Raw genomic sequence first — 17,907 nt, forward strand, 5'->3', positions numbered from 1 at the left:
CAATTAATTTGCACAGTAGTTCTGTTTTTTAAAACCCTTCATGAACATGTTCAACCTATTGCCACTAGCCTTCTGGGACAAGTAACTTCACCCCCCAGTGTCCCAGTTTCCCCATCTGTAAAATGTTACTGACCTACTTTGTAAAGCATTTTGAGATTCACTGATGAAAAGCACCATATGAGACCAATGAGGTAACAGTGGCGGCATTGTACCTCATGGAACCTGCTTTTCTACTCCCTTCATGCTCCCCTGGCCTTGTTTCTGCACTGTTTAGTTTAAACCATTTTCCTCTGCAGCTCCTGCCACTGGTAACAGCCTGTCTGTATAGCTCCACTTCATGGAACTCTCCCACTTCATCACTCAGCTGAAAACATCTGTCTCCTTGCCTACACTTCTTGAACTTTTTCTACCTCAGCTAGTATTTGTTATTTTAGACCTTTAGCCCTGTAGTTGTACTAATTAACTCTGGGAAGCATGCTGGGATGCAGTGTGTGTGAAAGAGACTATAAAAAGAAGTTTTATTGAAGCATTTACGCAGCTTTTCCAGTACACTTATTGGGATTTGCTCAAGGTTGCCAGTGCACTTTCCAAAATGCTTTAAATGACCTCTTTACAGTTTTACTTTCACAGCAGCCTTATTGCTGTTCATAATATATAAATCAGGGTTTAATTTGTTGCTTCTTGCATTACTCTGTTCTTTCTACATCTATGTAACTTAGAGCGCAGTTCATCAGGTGCATAGGGATTTAACTGCCATGGACAGTGAAAAGAGTTACACACACACAAATGGATGGAAGAAAGAGCCAGTTGTTATTAGATTGACTATACCTACTCCAGCTACTGCTTCTATCTTTCCCATCATTTCCTATTGGAAAGGGAAAACAAAGAGCAGGATTCCTCCCATTAAACTCATCTCTTGGGATGGAAGGGAACAGTCACTCAGGAGAAAATCCCATTTGCTAAAAGAAAGTTTAATTCATCAGCCTTAGTTTTTCTTACATAATAGAATCCAGTGCATGATATCTTGGGTCTCCAGAAAGAGAAGAAAATTTAAAGTTAAAGTATTAAAATTCTGGAAGCAGTGATAAGGGGTCATTTGCCTGTTTTTCTGCAGACCATGGTATCTCATTGTGAGAACCAGCTGTTAATAGTGGAGTTCTTGAGTCAGCTGTGCACCTTTTCTCCATCCTTGAATCTTCTAGGTATATCAGCATGGAAGTACTAGCTGAGGTAGAAAAAGTTCAAGAAGTGTAGGCAAGGAGACAGATGTTTTCAGCTCAGCGATGAAGTGGGAGAGTTCCATGAAGTTATACCTAGAAGTTATATCTGGACATGCTACAAATATATCTTTACAATCTAAATTGACTGCAATAACTTCTGTTGAAAACAGAATAGAGACAAAAATTAATAATTTAACTGCAGATTTCAGTCATTTTTCTTCCAACCAAAGTCTCAAAGAGTAAGTGGCTCTGTCAAAGGGTTCAAATCCGATATTATTAATAGGAAAGCTATGTCATGTGCCCTATTTAGTGAAAACTCTGTTCCCTCTAGAAAACTGGATATTTTAGAGAACCATATCAAAAATATCTGTATCAATCTCTATATAAGAATCTTTGTGTCATTTAAATAAAATGAGTCAGTGGGCATAGAATCTGGAGTCAGCATGTAAGGATTTTTGGAATTTGTATTAGGGTATGTCTACACTATGGGATTATTCCGATTTTACATACACCGGTTTTGTAAAACAGATTGCATAAAATCGAATGCACACGGCCACACTAAGCACATTAATTCGGCGGTGTGCATCCATGTACCGAGGCTAGCGTCGATTTCCAGAGTGTTGCACTGTGGGTAGCTATCCCGTAGCTATCCCATAGTTCCTGCAGTCATCCCCGCCCACTGGAATTCTGGGTTGAGATCCCAATGCATGATGGTGCAAAAACAATGTCGTGGGTGATTCTGGGTAAATGTCGTCACTCATTCCTTCCTCCATGAAAGCAATGGCAGACAATCATTTTGCGCCCTTTTCCCCTGGATTGCACTGGCAGACGCCATAGCATGACAACCATGGAGCCCGTTTTGCCTTTTGTCACTGTCACTGTATGTGTACTGGATGCCGCTGACAGAGGCGGTACTGCAGTGCTACACAGCAGCATTTATTTGCCATTGCAAGGTAGCAGAGATGGTTACCAGTTGTTCTGTACTGTCTGCTGCTGTCATGGGTGCTTCTGGCTGGCCTTAGCTGAGGTCGGCCGGGGGCGCAAAGACAAAAATGGGAATGACTCCCTGTAAGGAGGCGCCCTGGCTCCCCGCCGCGCCTGACGGGGACGAGCCAGAGCAGGCGCCTCAGTGGGCGGAGTCAGCACGGCCTGTCCCCGCCCCCCAGAAGTCAAGGGGCGGGACAGGAAGTATAAAAGCCTGGCCCCAGCACTCAGTTGGAAGCAGGCTGCCGGAGAGGACAGACGCTGGTGCCCGAGCTCCCGCCGGGCCGGACCTGCCCCGCGCCCACTACCCCGAGGAGCGCTGCCCGGATCTGCCTCTCACCCAGAGGAGCGCTGGCTGGACTTGCCTCAGACCCGGTACCTGGAGGAATGTTGGCCTGACCTGCCGTGTGCCCGATACCCCGAGGAGTGGCCTGAGCTTCCCCACGACCGGTACCCGGAGGAACCTATGGTCTGGGACCCATCAGACGACGCCGGCAAGAACCAGGTACCCAGAGAGGGGGAGGTTGGAAGTGGCCCAGGGGTAGCCGACCCTGGTTTGGCTCCGGAAGAGCCCGAACCCATGTCAGTGTGTTGCGGCCAGGATCCCCACTGACCGCAGCGGGTCTTGACCGCTGCTAGGGCCCCGGGCTGGAACGCAGTGGAGTGGGAGGGCCTGCGTTCCCCCTGCCACCCGTAACCGGGTGGCAGACTCCCCCTCTTCCCGCCTATTGCCACTGCTCTGTCCTGACCCAAAGGGCCAGAGCTAATTAGACTTGTGTTTGGTGCCCCGTCCGAACTAAGGGCTGGGCCCCGTTGACTTTGCTACTGCGCTGCCCTGACCCAAAGGGCCAGAGCTAATTAGACTTGTGTTTGGTGCCCTGCCCGAACCAAGGGCTGGGCCCCGTTGACTTTGCTACTGCGCTGCCCTGACCCAAAGGGCCAGAGCTAATTAGACTTGTGTTTGGTGCCCCGCCCAGACCAAGGGCTGGGCCCCTTTGACTTTGCCACTGCGCTGCCCTGACCCAGAGGGCCAGAGCGAACTAGACTTGTGTTTGGTGCCCCGCCCGAGCCAAGGGCCCGGGCTGATACTGTGTTTGCTCAGCCTCTGCTAGGGGCCTGAGCCTGAACTATTACTGCCCGGCCTGTCCAAGGGCCTGGGCTGATACTGTGTTTGCTCAGCCCCGCTGGAGGCCTGAGCCTGAACTATTGCTGCCCGCCCTGTCCAAGGGCCGGGGCTTATTGACTTTGAGAGCCCCGACCCCGGCTAGAGGGCCAGGGCTCTACCCTGTTTACAGACCTTATACCCCGCTCAACACCTGCCGAGGGGCTAAGCCGACCCGGACTGCAGTGCGTAAGGAGGCGCCCTGGCTCCCCGCCACGCCTGAGGGGGACGAGCCCCGACACAACCGGCTTACACTCCCCGAGTTAATCCCTCCTTTATGGTTTATCTAAAAATAGAGTCAGTCCTGCCTAGAATATGGGGCAAGTGTACTAGAGAACCAGTGTATCAGAGAACCAGAGAGCACAGCCGCTCCGTGTCAGATCCCGCAGAAATGATGAGCTGCATGCCATTCTAGGGGGTGTCCCTGCAACAACCCCACCCATTGCTTCCCTCCTCCCCAACCTTCCTGGGCTACCATGGCAGTGTCCCCCCATTTGTGTGATGAAGTAATAAAGAATGCAGGAATAAGAAACACTGAGTTTTTAGTGAGATAAAATGAGGGGGAGGCAGCCTCCAGCTGCTATGATAGTCCAGGCAGGACATTAAAAGGTGTGTGGGGGGGGAGAGGAGCCCAGCATCCCGCTGCTATGATAGTCCAGGCAGTACAGAATCTTTTCTTTAGACATGAAAGGGGAGGGGGCTGATGGAACTCAGCCCCCAGTTGCTATGATGAGGACGGTTACCAGCCGTTCTGTACCATCTACCGGGAATGACTGGGAGTCATTCCTATTTTTACCCAGGTTCCCCCGGCCAACCTCACCTGAGGCCAGCCAGGAGCACTCACAGAATGATGAGGACAGCTATAAGTCCTTTTGTACGGTACCGTCTGCCACCGGGGAGGGGAAGGGAGAGGATGCTGCTATTCATTGCCGCAGCACTGCATCTACCAGCAGCATGCAGTAGACATAGGGTGACATATAAAAAAGTCAAGAAATGATTTTGTCATACAGCACTGTGATGTGGACTCTGTATCAGTCAGGAATTTGAGTGAGAGGAAAACTGGATCACTCATAAAGAAACAAGATGAGGGTGGCTACTATGCCAGATCTAGGCACACACCTCTCCACATGGCCAGAGGATGGCTTCAGACAGCTAAGAACTGTGACACAAACTCTTGACACCTGCTCCCAGCCCTCAGTTTTTCTACCCTCTTAACAACCTCCTGAGATTGTGCCTCCTAAAAAGCCAATGATAGTGTTGCCTTCTTGACTGCCCAGGGTATTGAATTACTGGGTGTTAGTGCTCCAAAACAGAAGCGCTGCCACAGATATCAGCAGAGGTTACTGTGTTAAGGATGCAGAAGACCCACTAGGCTGTCTCTGAAGTCAAATGATGAGGAGTGGACCTGCTGGCCACGTGAAATCCCTCCTACCCAACCCCCATAAGTTTCACCGAATGCATACAATAGTAGTTGAGAAATCTGGATTGGTGAGAAGAGGGAATGCCTTTTCCAGTGCTGGGCTCCACAGTAGGTTCCTCAGACAAGCGCTGAAGCTTTTCAAGCTCATCCATGAGTGAAAAGGAGAATACATGACTGTCACCCATAAACATGCACCCCTTTTGGCAATTGCTTCTCACATTACTAAGCTTTTGAGTTATCTGACCCTCTCCCTCATCTAGCTCAGAGAAATTAAATATGCATGAATAAGGTTGTGCAAGGAGAAAATGAAATTAACTGAATAACTAACATATAATTTACACCAGCTCATGAAAAACTACTTAGCAATTTGTGTGAATACCAATGCTAGGGACCTAAGGTATTTTTAATAAATTACACTCCTATAAGATTGGCATCAGAACATAAAGTACACCTTTATTTGTACACAGATCTGTGATATTGTCACGTCTCACCCTCATCTTGCTTCTTTATGAGTGATCCAGTTTTCCTCTCATGTAGGCAGCTTATGTGTGGAGGCTGGGACCAATGACATGGGGTGCATGATGCCAATAAGGGGAGAATCCTCAAAAGCTGGACAGATGTGATTTTGTAGCATCGAGAATGATTATGTTGAACAGGCCTCATAAAGAGGAATCAAAGGAATCCAATCAATTCAGAATTTATTGTTTTAAGCAATTTGGTGTTAAGATTATTGTTAATCCCATCGAAGTGTAAAGAAAAAAGATGAGAAGCTGGTCCTTGAAGGAACAAGATCTGCTCTGATTCAAAAGTCCTGAATTTGAATATCACAGCGTATGACTCATGTTCAGCTGTTTTGTGTTAACTCATCAAAATCCTCTCCATATTTTAATAGGGGACAAACTACTCCAGAACTTTTGTGAGCATAATTTTGAATGTAATTATCTATTTGCAGTATCCACAAGAAATTACTGGATAATTCTAATTCCATATTCATCTTCTTGGGCATATATATTTCAACAGGACAATATCATTAATAATTTTAATGGAAAATCTGAAGATTCCCTGAACACTGTTAATTTTAGTTTTGGGTGGGTTTTTTGAGGGGGGACAGGCAGATTGTGGAGTATATCCTTAGCTCACTACCCAGATTCACATACATCACATCCACTAATTTTAATAGACGTTAAAAACATAAATCTTCACAATACATGGAGATGTGAATATGCCCCAATGTTTCTGTGCTGTAGACGCAGTTCCTGAAGCATTTTGGTTACAGTAGTAATTACATATAAGATAATGGATAGCCCCAAAGTGAATGCAAGGCTGTAATTCACTCAAGGGAATCTGCTCATGTCATGAACTGCAACAGGACAGTGCATTACCCTGTAAGTATAATATATAGCTTCTAAAAATGTTAAATGGCATACTTTCCTAATTTATAGAGGGCTTTGCAATTTGCAACATTATTTTAGGATTGTTATCTGGGATCAGGGAAACTATACTCCCGCCAAAAGACATGTTCGTGGGCAACTTTTTTGTGTTATAAGAAGTTTTGTTATAATATTGGCGATACAGTATAAATGGTTAATGTAATGTATTGCTTTACTAAGAACAGTACTCACAAGTGCTGAGATGTAGTCTTGCTTTGTGTTAATAATTATCATTCAGCATGTTAAAAATTAAACACCCAGAGCAAGGTAAAACAAATGGTTAAAATGACTCTCAAAACTCAGAAGAGTCAGCATACAGAAATAGTAGAACCTCAGTAATCCACAGTAATCCAAAGGAATCTAGGAACGTCCAAGCTGGTCAGTGGTCCATCTAGACAAATATCCTGTCTTTAATGTGGCTACTACCAGAAACTTCTGAGAAAGGTGTAAGAAACTGCAGACGTGGCAATGAAAGAATTATCTGCTTCTAGAGGAAGCATCTTCCTCACTCCTGGTGAAACTACAAGAAACTATACCCATTTAGCTGTTTACAGAAACACAGGAAAGCAGGGTTCTACTCTAAAACAACCCATCTCTTAGGTGAATAACTCTATTCAAGAGCAGAGAAATGATCCTGGTCTGCATGTAAGTCTCATGTTTATTCTATTATAATATAATGATAATTATCATATAATAGTGTCCATCTGGAGTTCTTTGTGAAAGCATGAGAAGGGACATAATCACAGTTCTCAAAAGAACCCCAGTGGCAGAGCATATTATGGAATGTTAAAAATTCTTCTGTGGCTCTCAGTCATGCCTGATCCAGCAATAGATTCTATTCAAAACGTAGAGGACACTATAGAAGTTATACAAGATGGGAACCTTGTCTTCTGATTTTGTTGGTGCTGTAACAGAGAACAAGGAACTCCTGATGCATTTGAAATGGGACTACCTCACAGTCAAGCAGCTGTGAAAAGAGGTGGATATGAGTGAAAAACAGAGCTTGGTTTCTGGAACCAAATCTCAGCAGAAAATTTTATTCTAGTATCTGCTTTGCTAACTCCACCACAATGACTTTGACTGCTGAAGGTAGCAATGATTACCATGAATTTATAAATAATGGAGGAGTAGGCTTATGCCCATAATAGAGCACTGGTATTTGGACCTGTCCTTGTTAGTAGCAAAAGAAAGAAAAAACGGTTACCTACCTTTTCATAAGTGTTATTCTTTGAGATGTGTTGCTCATGTCCATTCCATTCTAGGTGAGTGCACGCCCATGTGTGCAGTCAGAGATTTTTGCCTTAACAGTGTCGATAGGGTCGGCAGTAGCACCTCCTTGAGTGCTGTGCTCATGCATCAGTATATCAGGCACCACTGGCCCTACGCCCTCTCATTTTCATTTTGACAGCAACTCCAAAGGAGGGGCAGGAGGGTAGGTAATGGAGTGGACATGAGCAACACATCTCAAAGAACAACAGTTATGAAAAGGTAGGTAACAGTTTTTTCTTCTTCAAGTGCTCCCTCATTTCGATTCCATTCTAGGTGACTCACAGGCAGTGCCAATGGAGGTGGACTCAGAGTTCACGGTGTTGCAGCTTGCAGCAGTGCTTTTCTGAAGCCAACATTGTCCCAGGCCTTCTGGGTGAGTATATAATGGGACGTAAACGTGTGGACAATTGACCAGGTAGCAGCTCTACAGATTTCTTAGATGGCACCTGAGCCAAGAAGGCCGCTGATGACATTTGCGCTCTAGCTGAGTACACCTTTACTATCGCTAATGGAGGCACTTTTGCCAGATCATAGCAGTATGGGATGCAGGCTGTAATCCAGGATGAAATCCTTTGAGCAGACACTGGGCAATCTTTCATCCTGTCTGTGACCACAACGAACAGCTGCGTTGACTTGCAAAATGGCTTTGTCCAATCAATATAGAAGGCTAGCACCCTCCTGACGTCCAGGGTGTGCAACCTGCTTTCCTCTTTGGATTTCTGGGGTTTCAGGAAGAAGACCAGTAAGTATGGCCGATATGAAACTGGGAAACTACCTTGGGCAGGAACACTGGGTGCAGCCACAACTGGACTTTATCTTTGTAGAATACTGTACAGGAAGGTTCTGAAGTAAGCATCCTGATCTCAGACACCCTGCAGGCAGACATAACTGCAACCAGGAATGAAACCTTCCAGGAGAGAAGGAGAAGGGAGCAGGAAGCCAGAAGTTTGAAGGGAGGTCCCATGAGCCTCAACAGCACGAGATTCAAATCCCAGGGAGGGACGGGGTCCTAAATGTGAGGGTAAAGATTCTCCAGACCTTTCAAGAACCATGTTGTGAGTGAAGACTGACCTGCCTTGGAAGGGAGGGTGGAAAGCCAAAATAGCGGCCAATTGGACCCTGATCAATGACAGGAACAAGCCATGAAGTTTGAGGTTCAGAATAATCCAGGGTCACCTGCAGTGAGGCCTGCTCAGCCCAGACACATCATTCCAAAGCCCAGCATGTAAACCTTTCCCACTTGGCCAGATAAGTCACTCTGGTGAAGGGCTTTCTACTACCCAGCAGGACTTGTTAAACCCAGGCCAAGCAGTACTGCTCTTCCACATTCAGACATGCAGTAGCCACGCTGACAAGTGCAATGCCTCCAGGTTTGGGTGTGGAAGACTGCTGTGGCCCTGGAACATCGGGTCCTGCCAGAGACGTAGCCACAGTGCGGAGACTACTGAAAGGTCTAGCAGTGTGCCGAACCAATGGTGGTGAGGCCACTTGGGGGCTATCAGGATAATCTTGTCCTGTTTGATCTTCACAAGGACTCTGTGGATCAACGGTACTGGCAGGAAGGTGTACATCAGGGACCATGGGAGCAGAAAAGCATCTGATAGGGAACCCCTGTCCATCCCTTAGAGTGAACAGAACACATGGCATTTCCTGTTCTGACGAGGTGTGAACAAGTCTACCTGGGGAGTTCCTCACTTTTGGAAGATCATACTGATCATCTCCGAGTGGAGCAACCACTCGTAGCGAGATTAGAGGGTCCTGCTGAGGCAATTTGCTAACACATTCGGGTCCTGGGCAGATGCCTGGCCTCAGATGGATGGCATGCCACACACAGGAGTCCCAAAGGCTGAGAGCTTCTTGGCAAAGGGTCAACGACCTGGCTCCACCCTGCCTGTTGATGAGACAGCATTGTGGCAGTATTTTCTGTGAGGACCTGTACCATCTTCCACTTCAGGTGAGGCAAAAAAGCCTGGCAGGGTAAACTGGTTTTAGCTCCCTGACATTGGTATGAAGGGCCAGTTTGTCCTACAGCCAGCAGCCTTGTGTGCTGAGCTCACCCAGATGGGCTCCCCAGCCCAGGTCCAAAGCATCTGAGACTAGGGTCAACAACGGGGCTGGGGCCAGGAAGGGAACTCCCTCCAACACTGACTGAGGGTTCAACCACTACTCCAGGGATGACAGAATGTGATCCAGCATCCTGACTTCCCAGTGTAGGTCATGTCTGTTAGGGATGTAAACAGACACTAGGCAGGCGTGCAGAGGCCAGAGGTGGACATGACTGACCACGAATGTACAAGCGGCCATGTTGCCCAACAATCACAAGCAGGCGTGAGCCATGGTGAGAGGGTGGTTCTTCACATGGGAGATCAGGTCCGGCATGCCTGAAAATGAGCCTCCGGAAGGAAGGCTCTGACTCATGTGGAGTCAAGAACCACCCCAATGAACTCTATTATTTAGCCTGCCTTAAGATGGATTTTTGCTCGTTTATCAACAGACCCAGGTTGTAGCAGGTGGAACACACCAGATTAAGGCTCCTCTGTACTTGTTCACAAGACCTGCCCTTGATGAGCCAGTTGTTGAGATATAGGAAGACCTGGACCCCTCGACATCTCAGGTAAGTGGCTACTGGTGCCATACCTTTTGTGAAGACCCTTGGGGCCATTGAGAAGCCAAAGGACTGTGCTATGAATTGGAAATGGCAGCCACCCACTATGAAATGGAGGAAATGTCTGTGACCTTGATATATGGAAATAAGCTTCCTTCAAGTCAAGGGCAGCATTCCAGTCTCCCTGATCCAGGGAGGGGATGATGGAGGCCAAGGAGACCTTGAGAGACTTGTTGAGGCATTGCCAGTCCAGAATGAGTCTGAGGCCCACTTTGCTTTCGGGATTAGGAAATAATGGGATTAGAATCCCTTTCCTGTCATGTCTCAAGGGACCTCCTCCACCTATGACCAGGCTGAGCAGTAAGGACGAAGACAGTTGAGGAAAGAGTGGGGTGGATCCTGGGAGGGGACATTGCTCTCAACTGCACCCTCAGAACCAGTGCTTCTGGCTCCCGGGGTGCTTTGCTGGGCCACATAGGTGAGCAGGAGGAGGAAGGGCAGTGGAAGCTGAAACTAACATCCCTGTTCCTTCTCCTTGCAGGCCCTGGACGAGACTGCCAAGGCCTTGGTGGCATGGGCAGCCGTAACTCTGTTCTTGCAGACTGTGGAGTATGCATGCCAAATGAGTGAAGGGTAGCCCAGTGTCTTTTAACTCATGCAGCCTCACATCTGTCTGCTCTGAAAAAAGACCCATCCCATCAAATGGGAGCTCTTGGATCGAGATCTGCATCTTTTGGGAGAGACTGGCAGTCTGAAGCCAGGAGTGCCCCTCATAACTGCCTCTGATGTCACCAGCCTAGCCACCGAGTCAGCTGTGTCCCATGCTGTTTTGAGGGAGCACTGAGCCACCGTGGTGCCCTCCTCCACCAGGGCGCCGAATTCCTGGGCCAAACCTTCTGGGAGGGACTCCTTGAATTTATGGATGGAGTCCTATAAGTTGAAATTGTATCTTCCTAGGAGTGCCTGAAGGTTTGCCACCCGGAATTGTAATCTGGCAGTTGAATAAGTTTTCCTCCGAAACAGGTCCAACCTTTTGGCCACTTTAATTTTGGGAGCTGAGCTGGTATGCCCTTGTTTATGTTTTTCATTGGCCACAGAGACAACCAACCTGGGGAAGGGTGGGTGTAAAGGTACTCAAACCCTTTGGCTGGGACAAAGTATTTCTTTTCAGCCCTTCTAGAGGTGGGAAGGATGGATGAAGGCATTTGCCAGAGGGCCTTGGCAATTTTGAGGATGCCATCATTCACTAGTAGTGTGACAGGAGCTGGGACAGAGGCCAACAGGACATTAAACAAGGTGTCCAGCTGCCAGCCATTTCCTCCACCACCAGGCCCAAGTTCTCAGCCACCCATCGAAGCAGGACCTGGCGTTCTTTAAAATCATCCCTCAAGAGCCCCACAACCACCTCATCTGGGGACAAAGACGATGACTGTACAGCGGGGGAAGGCCTCGGGTCATCTTTTTCCCCTGTTGGGGAGGGAGGCTTAGGGGTGGGTGAAATCTCCTCTGCTAGGACCTCTAAGTGCTCCTTATGCCCTGAGCCCGGTGCCATCAGTGCTTTTGCTCCAAGGTGGCAGATGATGAATGGCGTGAAGGGGGTATTGCCATGATTGACACTCCCCACAAACTCCAATAAGGCCACTGCTCTGGCCACTGGCTGTGCTGCCAAGATGGCGCTGTCGATGTCAACGTGACCTCGGGTACCCATTCAGACCAGTGGAGTCTAGGTGAGGGGCTGAACTGCCCTTCCTTACCAGAGGAATCTCCTTCTGGCGACACTATCGATGCCTTAGTCTGTGTGCTGACCGTCACCCGGAGTGAGGAGATTGGTGCCGGTATTGAGGGGACCAGTGCCGAGGGGACCAGAGACATGACAGAAAACGCTACCACATGGTAGGCTACCAGGACCTGCACCAAGAGTCCGGCCAATGGCAGGACAAACGGTGTCAGTAGTATGGAGACCGGCATTTCCCTCTAGGCGATCCACATCAAGATGGCAGGGACCACAATCATGGTGTTCGTGACAGAGGGTGAGACCCGGAGGATCTGGGCTGAAACTCCGACGATCTGCGGCATGGAGGTAGAGAGTGCTGCCTCATCTTGGGATCAGTGGCACTCCACTCTCCCCTGAGAGGTCTTAGTGGCTGGCATGCCTGGGGAGCCTTTGCTGATTCCTGTGGCACGTGCTGTGTCAGCAGCGCAGGTGGAGGCCTTTGCTCTCTTGGCACTAGGGGAGCTTGTGAAGGCATTGTCAGGGGTTTAGGTCCCATGCCATTCCCAGGAGTCAGTGCTGGGGGCGTACTGTGCACTGGGGCTGAGGTACTCAGCGAGTCCTGGTGGGATGGCACAGAAGCCAGATGAAGGGCGGAGTCCATGAATGCTTTTACAAATACAGCTCTTATCTCTCAGGTGTTATTCCCCCAAGCACTTGAGGGAGCTTAAAGGCATAGGCCTGTTAAAGTCCACGCAGGGCTTAAACCCAGGAGACCAGGGCATGCCCTACCTAGGGTGAAGTCCCCGCTGGGACTCTAACTAACTTCTAACTACAACTACTCTTAGCTATTTAACACTAACTACTATAAACAAACTATTTACAAGGCCCTAAGGCTTGAAGGCAGAAGAGATGAAACCGCTAACCACCACAGGCAGTAAGCAGAAACTGAGAGGGTGTAGGGCCAGTGGCGCCTGATATACCGATGCATAAGTGTGGCACTCAAGGGAGCGCCACTGCCAATCCTACAGATTCCGGTAAGGCAAAAATTTCTGACAACTGCGCACTGGGCATGCACACACATAGACTGGAATCGACATGAGCAAGCACTTGAAGAAGAATATCTTATTGCTGCAGAGAGCAATTATATGAATTTGAAGAAATTTGGATCCTGGTTCTTGATACATTTGTATAAAGAATGCTGAGATGGCTCAAATAATGCCAGACTTCCATTCCACCTCACCTCTTTGCTTTCTCCCTCCAGCTTCCTGCTCCCTTTCCCATTTTTTGTCTATTTGTGTATGGTATTATTATTATTATCATTACTATTATTTTTACCCTCATCCTAACATTTTATGTCTGTATAATTTGTCTGATTTGTATGATCTGGTCTTGCACCTTTGACAAGCTGTAACTGTGTGATTGCATAAATTTTGGCTACCTGTCAAATATGCAGAATTTGGTAACATATACAAGCTGTACATCTTTTATCGTTCTGTATTTGTTATTGTGTCTTTATGAAAATTAATTAAAAACAATCATAAACAAGAGTGTTATACTTCCTATACATTGTCAGCAGCTTTTCCCGGTCAGATTTTACCGATTTGTCCTCTTTTCTGTGTTAATGATATTTCCATCTTATGCCATTGCAAGACAGCTATTTGCAAACTGTTTGTAGAATATAAACAATGCCTAAAAGGGAATTGTCCTTGAAGAAGTGTGTGCAGATTGATTGCTATAGAGCGAGCAAGCTAATACACAACCCTCAATCTTGGGAGAATTACTATTAGTTTGAGACTGAGGCATTTTTCATTTTAAAAAAAGAAGAGAAATCTTACCATGCTACTGTAGGATTGACTCTTTTTTCCCCCCCTCTCTAGCATATTTCAGATGAAGCAACACTTGAAGGTTACCAGTTCATTCTTCAAAAGCTCTGGGGAATTACTGACCCCTAAACAGTGTCATTTTCCATGATTGCTTCTTTGGAGCCTTCTGTAATGCACCAGGCTCAGTAATAGATAAATGACCAGCATAAAAAGCCTAATTCTGACAATAATCCCAACGTGTTGTGCACAGTGAATGAAATGAAACTGCTAATGTATTGTTAAAATCTATTAGAGTTTACTAATGTCAATGTTAATCGGATAACTGTAGTAAATGCACAAATCAACACTTGAGAGTGAACAAGGATACATGATACGTTTTTCTGGCCAAATTCCTGCAGACTCAGCCATCTGCAGAAGAACTTGGAAAGTCTGCACTTTATCTCCTTTTTCATTTCTCGTGCAATCGGAAAGGAGTGACAAGAAGAGACTATATAAGGGATCCCCACTGAGACTCAGTCATATAAATTATGTATTATGCAGACAGTATTCTGCTGATGCTATCTGATCCCCAATTCTCAATTCCTTGTTTTTGCTTCTATAAATAGCTATTGCAGATTTTCAGTTGTAATACAACTAGGACAAAACCAGAAACCTTTCCCATTTAATAACCTCTGCCAAGGAAGAATAAGGTAACATTTTTCATAACTGTGATGTCCTCAGGGCTTTAACAGTCTGGGAATACATGCAGTGCTATGCTGTTCATAAGATACTAGTAGTAAAGAGGGGGAATAACCACCCTGAATATTAAAGAGGGAAATGCCCTATTTTCAGAATGACCAGTATAAACTTGCTGCCATGCATTTTCATATCAATTCTTATCTGATCAGGACAATTTTTGGTTTTTTTTTTCCCTCCCCTAGACCCAAATGCTTTGGCTGGACAGACTGGACCTGACCATGCTCTCATAGGAGGAATAGTGGCTGTAGTTGTCTTTGTCACATTATGTTCTATAATTCTGCTTGGACGATATCTGGCAAGACATAAAGGTAGGACAGATTTAATCAAAGTGCAATCACTTTTTGCAGCAGTACTTCCTTGTGATTATTTGCACCCTCAAACACTCTTGTGCCCTCTCTGCCCCCACTCCCCATTTGGAATTTAGTTGCCTGGGAAAGCTCAGGCTCAGAAGCAGCATCTGGTTTTCAGTGAGGTCCGGATTTTTTACCCAATTTTACAGTTGGATTAACTGAAGTAAAAGGATGTTGTGCAACCTGCCCAAGGTCATGTAGTGAGTCAGTGGCTAAGGGAGATTTAGAAGGACGAATGAGCCTAGATTCTAGCCCTTTGCTGTAAGCACTGTTACATGTCCTCATTATTTTAACTGTTACATTAATTCTGCAGAATATATATGGTTATTGAATGAGGCTTTAACAATCAGAAATCATGATAAAACTTTAAATACAGATTCAAGAAGTTGCATTAAAAACAAGGGGTAAAATCCTTGTCCCACTGAAATCAGCATAAGTTTTGCTGTTGCCTCCAGTGTAGCCAGGATTTCACCCCAGGAGCAAAATTCTGAAGTCCTGACTGAGTTTTTTACACTATGCTTACTGAAGGGAAAACTCCCATTAAAGTCAGTGGAGAGAAGGGTCTAAATAAAACAGAGGACAAATTTTAGAATTTGACCCAGGTGATTGTTTAAAAAAAAATTAATTATGAAGGCTTAATGTCTGAATGGCTTGCAGTGTAGTTGTTAACCTTAGTTTACCTTCCTCCCCCAAAAGTATTACTGTTATTAAATCTAATTCTATATAGGGTAGTCATGCGGTTAGTAAATACAAACTGAGAAATATTTTTTTTAAAATTTCAGTAGAACTGTGTGGAAAAATTAAAAATTTCTAATAAGGTGAAAATGTGGCATCTTTGCTCTACTTCCTGACTGAAAACAAATAAGTCCCAAGCCAATGTAAATATCACTTTTCACAAAGTGAAAATTGTCTGTTGCATACAGCTCTATTAATATCCTGCTCTTATACTATTTAGCAAAGCAATGTCAGTGGCAACATGAAGTGACTGGGTTAATTTAATGCAGCTATTTCAGTTTTTCACTTCTAGAGAATCTTAATTATCCTAGTCTGTGGAATTAAAGAGCAGATTAAAAAAAGGCCTACATCAATGTGAGAGTACAAAACTAATTAGAAGCCATTTTTCAAAAACAAGTGTTTAATAAAATCTAAGCCAAAGTTAATTTTCTTACCCATCTAGATATACCATATAATACACAGTGATATAATTTAAACAATTGTATGTTAAAATATTTGTATGCTTCTTGCCACTGGAGACAGAAAAAATATGGTTTTGAATGTTATACCTTTTTTTTTGCTATAGATATGTGCAAATGTATGTGCATATGGGACAAGTGTTATGAATCATAACTACTTCTTGCCCAAATTAGAATATTACGTGTTTCAGTATAGTTAGTGCTAAAATAGTGCATCAGGTTCTGTTCTGCATCACTCCATTTATTAAACCAGTTAGATCTTTGTTACAGATCGACTGTACATACAACAATCTAAAGTAAAATAACTATTTTTTTTATTGTACTGATTCCCATAGGAACATATTTAACAAATGAAGCTAAAGGAGCTGAAGATGCACCTGATGCTGACACAGCCATTATCAATGCAGAAGGAAGCCAAGTCAATGCAGAGGAGAAAAAGGAGTATTTCATTTAGATGGAGACCTAGATTCTCTGAGTTTTACTTATCAGGCTGACTGCTGGGGAAAACTGGCTATCATCTTTCAGAATTCATTTCTGCCATCTTCCGCAAACTTAATTAACTTACATACTGCTATAAATAGTCAGTTTATGCCAACAATCAGTTGTTGACAGCATCATTCTTTCTTTACAGTACCATCCACAATGCAGGACATTTCTTATTGCCTAAAATTCATTTCCATTGCTCTCTTAACATACAGTGCTTGAATATACAGCCTTAACAATGTTAATCTTCATCTTAAATCATGCTATTGAGTTTTCTACATTTTTAAATGTTATATAGCTTTCTTCTTTTCCAGTTTTCTTTTATCACGGTCCCTTTCAATATGTCACTGGATGATTTTCATAACAAATACTATTAAATAAGGACATAATGTACTTACATAAAACATTAAATCTAAGATTAGAGGTTTACAAAGAATATTTTATACATGTCTGTAATTCAAAGGCAACCTGTTTTTGAAACATATGCCCTAGGAACCACAAACTGAAAACATCATAATATAGTTTCTTGTATGCTTGGATTTGATGGAAAAGGAGTATCAATACATTGTTAAAAATGGTACCTTGATACTAATTCCATGCTTGGGTGGTAATTACATCATACTATATTATCTATACAGATTCTGTAGAGTTAGAGTATTGTAGCTTCATTCTGAAACAAATTTATTCAGCCCTTTTGCTGCTTTTTGGGATCACAAGATTAGATATGTTCCTGTAATTTCGGTTTTAATAATTTATTTGCTTCATATGGACTCACCTGCCTATTCAGATATGTAGTGTTCATGGGGCACAATTGCAAAGCATTTTCCTATCTGTATATAGTGCATATAATAAAACCAATTAAACATTATTTGATACATATTTAACTTTTTTGGCTATAGCTAATTCAGTCACAAGTAAGCATTTTTTAATGTCCATTATATCCCTTTAGATATGACTTAAATCAATATTCTGAATAGATAACATGTATTAGTAATTTTTGTCTGTATGTCCTAGCACTGTTCAGCAGCAAACTTTTCTAGTTCTTGTTAATTTTTATTTGTTATACAATGGAAGCACAATGTTATATGAAAAGGTAGTTTTAAGCTAACAACCAGTGCACAGCCTCAGGTTTTGAATTACAACCACATTTGATTAATATCCTTAACAAATACTGTTATGTTGCTAAATTCTCAATTTTTAATTTGGCAGTTCCACAGCTGCTTATCTATGTTGGGTTGCCAAAAAAAAAAAAAAGAAAAGAAAAGAAAAAAAAGTTAAATGATATATGTTTTGTGTATACGGTAAATGGACTAATTCTTTATATTAAATTCCTGTCTATGCATTTTGTGGGGTACAAACTTATGTCACAGTGAATGATAGAGAATTTCTGCCAGTGCTTTTAGCTCTGTGGTGAAAGTCTCTCTTAAAGTCTCATGTTCTTAAATATGACAACAAAACACTATAAGCCCAATGGCTTATTTCCTCTTCCACTGAAATAAAAATGGTGCCAGATCAA

The 17,907-nt window shown here is 44.3% G+C and overlaps 1 protein-coding gene across 4 annotated transcripts in view; it reads left to right on the plus strand.

Annotated features, from left to right (window-relative positions):
* The window catches only part of CADM2 (cell adhesion molecule 2), a 1,079,986-nt gene extending 1,062,337 nt beyond the window's left edge, over positions 1–17,649 (plus strand). For all 4 annotated transcript variants that reach the window (XM_030580438.1, XM_030580418.1, XM_030580428.1 and 1 more), the window contains 2 exons: positions 14,548–14,673; positions 16,244–17,649. In XM_030580438.1, the coding sequence (XP_030436298.1) occupies positions 14,548–14,673; positions 16,244–16,362 (245 nt within the window). In that variant the 3' untranslated portion in view covers positions 16,363–17,649. The remainder of the gene's footprint in view (positions 1–14,547; positions 14,674–16,243) is intronic.
* The last annotated feature ends 258 nt before the right edge of the window (positions 17,650–17,907 follow it).

The sequence above is a fragment of the Gopherus evgoodei genome, chromosome 1 (assembly GCF_007399415.2).
Source record: "Gopherus evgoodei ecotype Sinaloan lineage chromosome 1, rGopEvg1_v1.p, whole genome shotgun sequence".
Lineage (NCBI taxonomy): Eukaryota > Metazoa > Chordata > Testudines > Testudinidae > Gopherus > Gopherus evgoodei.